Source organism: Uranotaenia lowii, chromosome 3 (assembly GCF_029784155.1).
Source record: "Uranotaenia lowii strain MFRU-FL chromosome 3, ASM2978415v1, whole genome shotgun sequence".
Taxonomy (NCBI): Eukaryota; Metazoa; Arthropoda; class Insecta; order Diptera; family Culicidae; genus Uranotaenia; species Uranotaenia lowii.
Window position 1 is genome coordinate 299,572,764 of NC_073693.1, and position 12,715 is coordinate 299,585,478.

General features: G+C 39.1%; 1 protein-coding gene and 1 long non-coding RNA gene across 3 annotated transcripts in view; one reads left to right on the plus strand and one right to left on the minus strand.

Moving 5' to 3' along the window:
* Positions 1-2,215: 2,215 nt before the first annotated feature.
* Positions 2,216-12,715, minus strand: part of LOC129755355 (trichoplein keratin filament-binding protein-like) — a 90,683-nt gene continuing 80,183 nt past the window's right edge. For both annotated transcript variants that reach the window (XM_055751801.1, XM_055751800.1), the window contains 2 exons: positions 3,660-3,964; positions 2,216-3,596 (listed from right to left, as the gene is read on the minus strand). In XM_055751801.1, coding sequence (XP_055607776.1) covers positions 2,362-3,596; positions 3,660-3,939 — 1,515 coding nt within the window. In that variant the 5' untranslated portion in view covers positions 3,940-3,964 and the 3' untranslated portion in view covers positions 2,216-2,361. The remainder of the gene's footprint in view (positions 3,597-3,659; positions 3,965-12,715) is intronic.
* On the plus strand, positions 6,983-7,317 carry LOC129755370 (uncharacterized). Its single transcript, XR_008739246.1, has 3 exons — positions 6,983-7,116; positions 7,183-7,203; positions 7,270-7,317. It is a non-coding gene; the product is annotated as an uncharacterized LOC129755370 (long non-coding RNA).

Here is a 12,715-nt window from a genome sequence, read left to right on the forward strand (position 1 = left end):
ATCTTTAAAAAGTATACCTTAAAAATCTGCATTAAAAAAAGGTTGACGGTTGAAATTTATACGTTGAAATTAGACAGTTTTCGATTGAATCCACATCTTGAAAACAAAGATTTAATCTTAACATCTATCTTATAATTGTTACATTATAACAAAGATCTAATGATCAAAGGTTGTTTTTAAATAACAATGAGATTTTTTTACGTGATTTTACTTATTTTAAATTGTTCTCAATTGAGTTTACAAAACCTTTATAAAAAAAACAATATCATAACCATACTTCAAATTTTCATTAAATTGATAAAATATTTAAAAAAAATCTAAAAAAAAACAAATTTCTTTGTTTGTGTTTTATGTACTAACACACAAATAATTGTCAAAATCATTCAAAACGTAAGTAACATCAATTTTTTGAGCAACGACATAACTTCGAAGTACTTATCTTATTTTGTTTCGAACATTTTTTTTTATAATGTAGCTCAATTATAACTTTTGTAAATCGGGACTTGTCCCATGCGGGAAAACTGACAGAAGAAAAGATGCCACCGTTTCATTCGGTTAATTAAAAAACGCACATAAAGCAGAAGATGTAAAAAGAGACCAAGTTTTTGTGTGATACTTGTTTACATTTTTCGCTTAAACTAGTAGGTTTCCAATTGAAAAATCGCCTAGCGGCCTTTTTCATGCATTTTTGAGACAGGCCTGAAAATTTCGACTTAAAATTTAGATAAATTTACCCGAGTTTAGGTAAGTAGATTCAGCCATCTACTACTCAGGGCATTCTAAATTTTCTTTAAAGTTATCCAATCAAAAAACAATTTAGTATCCAATATGAGAACCGAAATAAAATTTCTGATTGTTTAGCATAAATAAGGTGCGTCGCAATCTTTTTTTTTATTTAGAAGTAAAATATGAGAATATCAATCAGTAGATTTCGATAGTAAAATTCAGTCTTCCAACTTGAGAAGACGAATGACCAAGCTGGTAAAAATTTTCTATAAATAAACAAAATAAAATGAACTTGAAATTTTAAAAGTACTATTTACATGACATAATGCCAAAACTATAATTTATCTTATGTAGATAATACAAATAAAGCATTTCCCTTCTGATAAGCGAAAATGATGTGAAAGACTGGAAAGAAGGCAACAATTTTCGGCTAAGGTAAGGACAATTGGAATTACTTTCTTACCGTAATACCATCATCGTAATTTGAATAACTTTCGAGTTTCAAGATTAAACTAAAAAAAATTAATTCTTCACAAGTTTACGTTAAATTTACATAAATATATCTCCATTCTTTGTCAAAAAACCTGATGGATATATTTATTTGGGTATTTTGAAAAAAAAGGAAACTCATAAAATCACAATTAGGAAACCCGGGAATTTGAAAATGGAAACTCGCTGGCCACCCTGTGAATAACACTAATCCAAAAGTAGATCTGAGTCTAGACAGAGTAATCAAGGCCGACAAAGCTTCAGCAATCGTCAAAAAAATAATCTTAACTATCTACACATCTATACCGATGGCTCTAGAACGGCTGATGGAAAATTGGGTTGTGGCATACATGACGGAATCTGCAAAGAAGTCTGCCCCTTCCGGGCCAACGATCCGTCTTTAGTTCAGAAGCCTGCCTGCCTGTAGCCGTTCAGAAATCTACCACAGACACCGGCATTTTTTCTGACTCGTCCAGTGCAGTGTTCTTTCTCCGGCATTCCAGGTAACGAATCAGCCGATCGACTTGCCTCAGCCGGCTCCAAAACGACTCCTTCTTCGATTCCCATTCCGCAATCCGACGCTAGTCGAACCATTAAAAACCAGATACTGGAAGCCTGGGAAATCGAATGGGCTTCGAACAATCGCTCGAAGTTGCGAGAGATTAAAAACACGAGACAGAGATGGATTGATAGATCCTGTACTTCCGAAAGAAGAACTTCAACACGACTCCGCATCAACCACACCCGGCTCACCCATGAACACATAATGTGCAAAGATAACCCGACCATATCCTTACCTCCTGTCTCCAATACCATAACCTCAGAATATCCTGTTCCCTCTCGCCAAACCCCCGACAAGCATTATCCAATTGATCGTCCTTTAGTGATTCCAGTCCTCGATGAATGAGATGATTTTTTTCTTAAATAAATAATTTAAATTTCGGTATCAGAAAGAAATTAAGACATACTGAAATATATTTCGATTTATTTTCTTATCGCTACTTCTCGCTGTAAAAAGTCGTCCGCCAAAAGTCGGTAAAATTCGGTGTAAATCTATAGAACACAATTCTTTGAGTCTTTGAGCAAAACCCTTAGAGACTAGTAAGGCAATTTGTTTTGTTTCGTTTAAAATTGAACATTCCACACTTAACACCAAGCAATTTTCTTTCGTCCGAAGCGAGGCACCTGCAAAACCGGCGAATCCTCCCGGCTACTGGTGCCCTTCTTCTCGGCCAGCGTCAGATCCCTTATGTTGATATCATCGAAGGGAAAAATGCTGCTGAAGGTGGAGCTGCGATGGGAATTTTGCGTCGAAGGTCGACTTTCGGGACGTGGTGGTTGCCTAGTTGCTGCTGCCATCGTCGTGCCGTTATCCATCTGACCTAATAGTTCCCGGATCTGGTTCGACGAGCTTATGACAGCGTTGTCGTTGGCCTTTTCGCTCATCAACTCCTTCAGTTGCTGGTTGGTGACTTCCAGGGCGTTGATGTGAGTTTCTCGAATATTTATCAAATCTCTTTGGCGTTGAGCACAGTTTATGAGTTTAGCTTCAAAATCCACTATGCGATCTTCCAACATGCATCGAAGTTGTTGCTCCCGTATCAGGGCTTCTTCGTTCCATTTTTCTTCCCATTTGGCCAGGTTGTGCTTGGCCTCCGATTCGTACATGTTCTCGATCATTGTTTGCTGATCAACTTCCAAATCGTACTGCAGTTGAAATTTCTTGCGCAAATAGTTGATGGCATCGTTGGATTCCGGATTGTCAATCGAAATCCGCTGAAGCAGCTGCAGATCATGCTTCAGGTCGTTGCGAACCGATTCCGATCGTTCACGGAGCAACATTTTTATACGACGTAAGTTATGCATGGCCACGATACGATCTCTTCGTCGATCGTTGTACAAATGTAACTGATCAAGCTCCTTTTCGAATTCCTCCTTCTTTGTGCGCAAACGCATCTCGTAGATCTTGACTTCGTTCATTTCTTGCTCACGACTCTTCAATTCGTTCATGTGCGTCTCCTGACTACCTCTTAGTTCTTTGATTTGCTGGTCTCTAAGTCGATTAGTTTCCAAGATTAGCTCCTCGTGCCGACGAGCTTCCTCCTGTAGGCGCAGCTCTCTTTCTTGACTCTCTTTATTTTGCTTCTCACTTTCGAGTTGCATTTCCACTTGCCGGTCCAACCAGTTTAGTTTTGCCATTGCTTGGTGAGAATTTTTCGAATCCAGAATAACCGCATCCCGATCGTATCCCATTCGCCATTTGGTGTACAGTCGGGCTTCGAGATCCATCCGCTTTTTGGCTTCGTCAACGTCGTTCAGCCGACCTTTGATACCCTCAAGCAGTTCCGTTGGAATCGGTTTCGGCTTGGGACGGAATTTTTCTGAAATTTACAAATACGTGATGCAAGTCTTGAAAAATCAATCAAATAAACCACAAGCCTCACCTTTGAGTTCCTGCTGGAAGTTGTCCTTCTCCTGTTGCAGCTGTATGCGAAGTTTCTCACGCCGTTCGGCCGCTTCCGCTTCCTTTTTGGCCTGTTCATCCTTCTTGCGCTGGGCTTCCTCACCTTGGCGGTAGAACTCGGGCGAATTCCAAGATTCGTACCGGGATGTGATGCGATTCCACTGGTCGTAGTACCGCTCGACGGCTGCCGACTTCTGGATCTTAAGCTGCTCGGCCTCACGGCGTTTGGCCAGGGCGGCCTGCAGTTTGGCACACTTCATGCTTTCCTGTTCCGGATTCGACGATCTGGAAAGAAAGAAAGATTGTTAGATCGGTCTGACGCGAGAACAAGCGTATAACCTTTGGTTTACAAAACGCGCCCGTTACTTTTCAGAAATTTTATCCTAATAATCCCTTCAGCACAGCTGAAAGTCATTATTAGTTCAGTCACATGTCCATAGGTTTGAAAAGTGCGCCAGCTAGTTTTCAGTGCATAGTGTGATTTAACGGATTTAACACTAACCGTACCGGAGGCGGTCAAATGACGGATTTTCAACTGTAAATGATGATCATGTCTAATATGATCATTTTTTCGCAAATCTAGCTACAGGACTATTTTTATTTTAAATATGCAAGTATTTTTTCATTTTTATGTTTTTTCTAAGTTTTGTTGTTTTGAAATTACGCATGTGGTATACCTATTTATACCGCAAGGGGTAAATTAACGGCAGACACCTTTTCCGCTAAAACTCTCTTATTTCGCAACCAATTTCTACAAAATTCATAGTTTTAAAAAGCTCGTAATGTAAATAAAATACGATTCTCAGACAAAATTGAGCTACAATTATTTTTCTCAAAGTTATTCAAAATCGAAAAAACATGCGCGGGCTTGTGATATAGCTCAGTTGGCAAGTCTGTTGTCTCCTGAGCCGATGTCCGCGAGTTCGAGCCCAAGAGTAAACATCGAACACAGTTGTACCGGATAAGTTTTTCAATAACGATCCGCCAACTGTAACGTTGATAAAGTCGCGAATGCCATAAAGATGGTAAAACGACTATAATCGAAACAAAAAAAAAAAGAAAAAACATGCTTAGGAAAAAAGGCTTTAAATCAGTTTTTAAGAGCTTGTAAAAAAAATCAATTATTACATGACGGTAGCCTACATCACGAATCGGTGTTCATCAAGAGCGTTAGAGAACACCACACCTGAGGAAGCATGGTCCGAAAAACGTCCGAACTTGCAGCATCTAAAGGTCTTTGGTTCACGTGGCGCATGTGGTGAAACAAAAACGCAAGAAGCTGGATCCGAAGTCCCAGGCATGCATTTTCGTTGGGTATGCCGAAGATTCCAAGGCATACAAGATCCGGTCCGCAACGAAGTGTTCATCAGCCGTGATGTCATCTTGGCCGAAGAGGGTAAGCCGACAGCTTTGGTAAATTCTTCAAGCCCAGATCCTGTAAATTTCATGGAATTGACAACGATGCAGATGGAAGAACCTGTTACCAAATCCGAGGATGACTCTGCGCTCCAACCGCACTTAGTAGACTGGCTGATCAGCAGCAAGAGTTTAGGCGCAGCGGTCGGGAGCGCCGACTTCCAGGCAAGTATTCCAATTACGTTACTTTTACGCCTTTTACTGTCCTGGAAAATTCCCCTCAGACATCCTTGGTTGCTCCTGACGATCCCGTGAGTTACACGCAAGCCCTGGCGAGGCCGGACAGAGGCCAATGGTTGGTCGCCATGCGAGAGGAGATTCGATCTTTGGAGGAGAATCAAACCTGGGAATTAGCTGATTTGCCGAAAGACCGAAAACCGATACGAAAGAAGTGGGTGTTCACTGTTCTGGACCAAACGGGATGCTGACGGACGAATGTCCAGGAATCGACTACGACGAGGTCTATTCACCGGTGGTCCGATATTCGACGATTCGATATCTGCTGGCGTTTGCAGTGGAGCACGACTTGGACATCGAGCAAATGGATGCTGTGAGTACGTATCTACAGGAAGTCTCGGAGATGAGGTCATCTTCATGGATCAGCCGGAAGGGTTCGGCGATACGAGCAATATGTGTGAAACGCACAACTGGATTATCGCAAACGAAGGTGAACAATTGCCTGTGCAACCATCTCGCGTGTGGAAAAATGCTTTTCGTCAACGTTTACGTTGACGATCTTCTTTTTTTTTTCAACGACCCGAGCCTGAAGAAGAGGCTAAAGAAATTTCTTTGTCAGAGGTTTAAGATGAAGGATTTTGGAGAGGCCCAATTTTGTCTCAGATTGCGAATTTTCCGTGGCCGAGCTGATGGTCAACTGTGGATCGATCAGGCTCAGTACGTGGAGAGCATCTTGCAGCGGTTCAACATGGGAAACTGCCACCCAGGGTCGGAAAACAGAAGAAAAAAAAACAAAAAAAACTCAAATGTCAAATTGATCTGATTAAATCACCGATCAGTGAGCAGGTATCAAATTTTGTTTCAATAGAATGACCATTCTTAAAACTTTTTTCAAGTCGTTGAGAGATGCAAATTGGATAAGTTTACAAGTTTCACCAAACTGAGCTTGCCTCTTCTATGAAACAACAGCTTTGTTGATTTTGTTTTGTTCCGGCACGAATTTTTATTATAAACATATCTTTTCAAAAAGTGCTCATTTTTGTTTCGAAAAGTAAAAAATGCTGCAAAAATGCTGCAGCAAAATTTCTATTTGCCTGACCTAGGGTAGGGTTAAGTGGGTAATTATGAACAAAATTAGCTCGAACAAGTAGCTCTTAAATGTTCAAATTCTGGAAAGTAACCAAAAATGAATGACTGGTTCCCTTCTTCATTTTAAGATTTTTTGCTTATTTTTAAGTTGCAGCTTGTGGGCGTAAAACACTTGTCCATGGGGTAATTATGAACACAGTAATGATTTTTGTAATGTGAAAACTTTTGAAATTGGCTATTTTCTTAGATTGAAACTACATCTATACAGTGCATTGTAGTGAGATTTGTTGATTTTTTAAATTTACTGTTGAGAAGTTGTGGGATATTTTCAGTTTTACATAGCTGGGAGGCACCTTTTCATATAATCACAGATCCACAATTCTAAAAAACCTATAAAGTAATGTTTAGGCTTATTTTCAAGTTTTTAATGGTTAGCAACCGAGGAAGGAAAATTTTAACAGGCGTTTGGCTGAATGTTTACTTCTGTTGATTCCTGCACTGTAAATTTTTGCCTCGGTTTCCAGCAAAAAAAATTGCTGGAAACGTTCAGCAATCCAAATTTTTGCTGGAAACCAGCAATCGATTTTCTTATTGCTGGATTTTTCAGCATTCGATTGTGTTCTTGTCATTTTTGCTGGAAAATCAGCAATCGGTTTTCAAATTGCTGGACTTTCCAGCAATCGGTCTAGTTTGCTGGAAAATCAGCAATCGAGTTGTCAAATTGGAGTCTGTTTGTTTTCGTACGCTGAAGCAAGGTGAGACTCTTTTTCACGAATTTTGTTTATGTTAATACTATTTTTTTATTTTCCTCTATATTCTAGCAACCAGACATCAAGTCAAGGGTAAGTTTGTATTGGAAAATGGATTTATCAGATTCATGAAAGGTATTAATCGAATCTCTATTTCAGGTGGCGGATGATTATCACATTGGCACAAAGCTGCCACCCCGGAGGCGGTATTGGTATATTGACAAAACATAGGTCTCTGTTAATTCTTTTAATTCATAATAAAAAAAATGAAAGAAAACGTATGTTGTTTATTACTTATTATGTGCACAGCCAGTTCCAATATTTAAATTTGATTTGAAATATAAATTTGATACCAAATACAGCCGAATGCTTTGATTGAAATAGCTGGTTTCCAGCAATCTGGATTGCTGATTTCCAGCAATTTGAATTGCTGGAAACCAGCATTGATGTTTGCTGATTTTTCCAGCAATCGATATTGCTGGAAATTTTGCTGGAAAGTCAGCGGGACAAAAACCAGCAAAATTTTGCTGGTTTCCAGCAAAAAAAAATTTGCTGTGTGCGGAACGAGTCGAGTATATCCACATGACAAAATCCACACAAGTATTCAGTTATTAGATTGAAGTTTCATTTGTTATTACTATTTCAATTAATAAAACTCACTTCCCACAGTGACATCAACTTCCGGATTGTGCATTCTGCCAAAGTCATTCCTTGAAAAGCCTGTGTTCCAGGAAAATATAGAGCAGTTTGGCCTAAAGCATCAAGCTAACATTTTAAATAGTGGAAAAACCAAACCGTCGAAAGATTGCGTTTTTACGGCTCAGTTGGATAAGATGCTGGAACCGGATTCTGATAAAAGAACAACATGGCAAGGGACCCACCACTAACGTACACCGATCAGTAAGTATTTTTTATGATCACCGTATATTTTAGCATAAATCTAAGTTTATCATCCAAAAAGTTCTTTTCCCATCATATCTAACTTTGAACTTTCATTTGTAGATTCCCAGCAGTCCACCTGACAGGATGTTCACATACCGAAAAAGATGCGAATGCTTCCGGCAAAATTGTCCTGATTATGGCCCTTATTCTGCGCCGCGCATGAGGTGACGATTGTCACGTCACCTCGAGTCACCGTGAGATTTGTCACCTTATTCCCGGAGTCGATACGGGTAAAGTGACAGAGGTTCATTCTAGGTGAGTGACCGAATGAGCACATCTGTCAAAATGGTGGAATTTGTTCTGTATTGATTTTTTTTGGCTCGCAATTCGAATTTTCCGAGCTAATTTTCCAAGTTTTTTGTGATAATTCCGGTTCGTAACTGGTCACCAACGGGTCGTAAGGTGACAGCAAGCAACCAACAGAAAAAAAACGGGCATTTTTGTGCGCCCTAAGTGAAAACGCTGAACTCGGAATTCACATCGAAAAGAACAAAAAAAGCACAACAAGCGATGGCTGCTGCTTCAACCAGCCGGGTCACAAAAGGCGGATTTTATCGCGGGACATGGCGAAAGGTGTGGGATACTGCGAGTGAGGAAGATTTGTTTAGGGCAGGACTTCGAAGCCGAACCTTTAATTTGTCCAAAATCACCACTACTCGGTGCAAGTGAAATTTTCCCCCAGCGACGGGAATCGAATAAAATGGAGTGAAGTGCTATATAAGTGTGTTTTTTTTATCATGTTGAATATTAACAGTGAAATAAAATTAACCTTCGCCCAATTTTATATGCTTGAATTAATTAATAACGTCGGTAAAAAATTGTTTCGCTGTATGAATAGATTTAAAAATTCAAATTTGAAAGTGAATTTTTCTTTATTGATTCTTAAACTATCATACTGTAGTGAAATTCAATATTTACAGCCTAACTTCTCCGTTTTCAATGAAATTTCTATTAAATTTCTATCTCGTCACCACCTGAAAAGGTACCGACAATTGTCACCTGAAATCGTCACGCAAATGCGACGATTCTCACCCAGGGTGACTACGAGAATAAGGTAAGAACTCACAAAGTTCATCCGATGTGACGTTTCTCGGCTAAGTGACAACTGGAATCAAGTGACTTGGGTGAGTCGACTATCATCACGTCACGCGCGGCGCAGAATAAGGGCCTATATCACCCCTCAAAAGATCTAATGTTAAGATTATAAATTTCAATTCCGAATCAGATATCACATTACACTTTCTGATTGAGGTTTTAGATTTGAGTTTTTAGAATACGGTTTTGGGTTAAAACGTAAATCTTAGAACCATTTTTTGGATAAGATTGCTCCTTAGTTTTCTTGTTGAATTTTTAATTCCATATTTGAAGTTTAAGATGATCATTCAGTTTTTATTTGGTCTAAAGCTTGGACGCAGTGTTTTCTGGCAAATGACCATCACTCATGTTTTTTCTCCAGTTTGTTGGCTAGAAATTTTTTTAAGATAGGGGCATTATTAAAAGAATCTATAATTTTAATCACAAATAAAAGTGCTATAATGAAATATATCGTCTCTTTTCGTAAGTCATATGCGATATATTAACACTGATGATATTAAGTATTTATGAGTCGCCCTAAAAAATAAGTTATACCATTGAACCGACGTGTATATATTTGGCCTTGTTTAATTACTGGCCCTTATTCTGCGCCTCGCGTGACGTGACGATAGTAGAGTCAACCAAGTCACTCTATTCCAGCAGTCGGTTTAGGTGAGGAACGTCACTAGGGATGAACTTTGTGAGTTCTTACCCTATTCTCGTAGTCACCGTGGGTGAGGATCGTCGCATTCGAGTGACGATTTTAGGTGACAATTGTCGGTACCTTTTCAGGTGGTGACGAAAAAGAAATTTAACAGAAAATTTATGTACATGGGAATGAAAGGCTCTAAATAGTTAGTTAAATGATAAAGAATGATAGTTTTGAAAAGACGTGAAAACAAGAACACTTTGAAAATAAAATATTAGCAATTAGTCTGGCCAAAGGCTTTTTCGACGGAATACCACGACTTTCCTGTGGCGCAGCCTCGAAGATGGCAAAGTCATGTTGTAAGTTCTTGTTCAGTTCTAAGATTGCGACCACTTTTACAAATCTAAAAAATAACAATAAATTCCATTAGTGAGGAATCAGTACGCCACGGATCGGCAATTTCCGGCATGCCACGGTGGTAACCTCGGTTGGGGATAAATAAACCGGCACCATTCGGAGCCGTCGGCATTTGATTTTATTTTTTTAAGCAATATGATCCAGCTTTGATGAGCGAAATTTCCTTTTACGTCGCACAAATCGTCCGTTTATCATCCTCAAGCAGCTTGCTGTGACCGTACAATCCGATGATGGCCATTTTCGAACCGAAATTTTAACCCGTTACACAAAAAACTAATTCGGGAAATCCGAAGCGAGAGCAAAATCAAAACAGCACCAGCTAAATTCTTCCGTTTTGACAGATGTGTTCATTCGGTCACTCACCTAGAATGAACCTCTGTCACTTTACCCACATCGATCACGGGAATAAAGTAACATCTCACGGTGACTCCGAGGTGTGGTGACAATCATCACGTCACGCGCGGAGCAGAATAAGGGCCACTGTGTCTAGTTTCAGTTTGTAGAACTTTATTTTACACCAAATTCAAAAAATTTTGAGATGCGTATTAAAACGTAGAAAAAGTTATGTACACGGAAAATTTAAAAAAAAGGTAAAATTTACCTTTTTGCGAGGTGATTTTTTCCACCCTTCTTTCGAGGTAAATTTTACCTTTTTTTCATTCACCTAGCGAAAAGGTAAATTCTACCTTTTTTGAATTCTCCTAGTAAAAAGGTAAATTCTACCTTTTTCGCGTTCACCTAGCAAAATAGTAAACAATACCGTTTTCCAATTCACTGATTTAAAAGGTAAATGCCAGTTCGTTTGATTGGTTTCCTCAATAAAAAAACAAAATTCATTCAAAATTTGATATTTATTTCAAATAAATTGGGACTTTCACCTTATATTAATATTTGGAACGTATCCCCGTTTTTAAAAAATAATTGAGGCAAGTCCTTTTTTTTGCCAGGCTCGTGACAATTCGGCTTTCGCGTTCTCCCGAGCCACCATGGCCGCTGAATCCTTCTGCATTGCGTTAACACATTCATGTCCTTCTTCGCTCTGTGGGCCGGTCTGAAAAAAAGCAAAGTTTTCAACGAGAACCATCACAACTAAATGATATCTAAGAAAACACTTACCATTTTGTTCCGATTTTCACATATTGGGCACGAAGCAAAACTTCCTTCCTGAACGACAAAATAGCTTAACCTCAATAAACGGGTTTGGTAAATAGCTACTTTTTTTCGAGATGGATTGTACCGTTTTGTTTAACTCAATCCAGGTCAACTTCACCTCGCTACGAGGTAAGTTTTAACTTATTTGGTTTTACCTTTTTTTTTAGGTGAATTATACTTTTTTATTCAGCATAATTCAGGTGAACTTCACCTCGCTACGAGGTAGGATTTACCTTTTTTTGATTCACCTTTTTTCTTGGTGAATTGTACCTTTTTCCAACCTCGATTCAGGTAAATTTTACCGCGCTGTAAGGTGAGTTTCACCTCCAAGAGGTAGAAGTTACCTTTTTGGCTTTCACGAGCATTCACCTTGCTATCTCGGTAAATTTAACCTTTTTATTATTTTCCGTGTACGTTAACTAAAAAAAGATGAAAAATTATGGATATGCCTCGGGGTTTCAACTTTTGATTGAACTTCAACAACTCTAATATCTCCGCTATACAATAATTTTCGTTATTTTTCATTACATTTTTATCTTGTCACCACCTGAAAAGGTACCGACAATTGTTACCTAAAATCGTCACCCGAATGCGACGATTCTCACCAACGGTGACTACGAGAATAGGGTAAGAACTCAAAAAGTTCATCCTAAGTGACGTTCCTCACTCAAACCGACTACTGGAAAAGAGTGACTTGGGTGACTCGACTATCATCACGTCACGCGCGGCGCAGAATAAGGGCCACAGAGTTTTAACACTGACCATACTGACTGGACAGTCGATTTCGTTTTTTGGATAATTCACGCACTCTGGAATCGATAGTACGCAATATCGATTCCAGAGTGCGCATCGATCGATTTGAAGAAATGCTTTTCCCAGTTAGAACGTGCCACCCGACTTTCGCAAAAAAACAGGCAATTCAGACGATAAAATCGTGCAAAACAACTACATTTTTTCTACAGGGCATTTCTACCGGAAAAATTATAGGTTCGCCACCTGCCGTCGGTATTGCGAACCTGCTAAATTTGACGAAAAAAAATAGCCAGAAAATGATCGAATTTTTGTTCTAAGTATCCTGTCAGTATGATCAGTGGTTTTAAGATGAACTGTAAACAACAGCACACAGTGGAAATCACCTGTTTAAACGTTAACCGGAATGAGCAGAGTTTATCAAAATCGTGCTTCGACATAATGGGACACACTATAATTTCAGGGTTTTGAAATCAAATGTCCGGATATTCCCAGGTTTTTAGATAAAATAGTCGGAATTTTACCAGCCCGAAAACATGCTGAAAAATTTCTGGCAACCGCAGTCTAAACATGTGCAATTTCTGCTACACTTCGGATTACGTACATGTGTTACAGTAGATT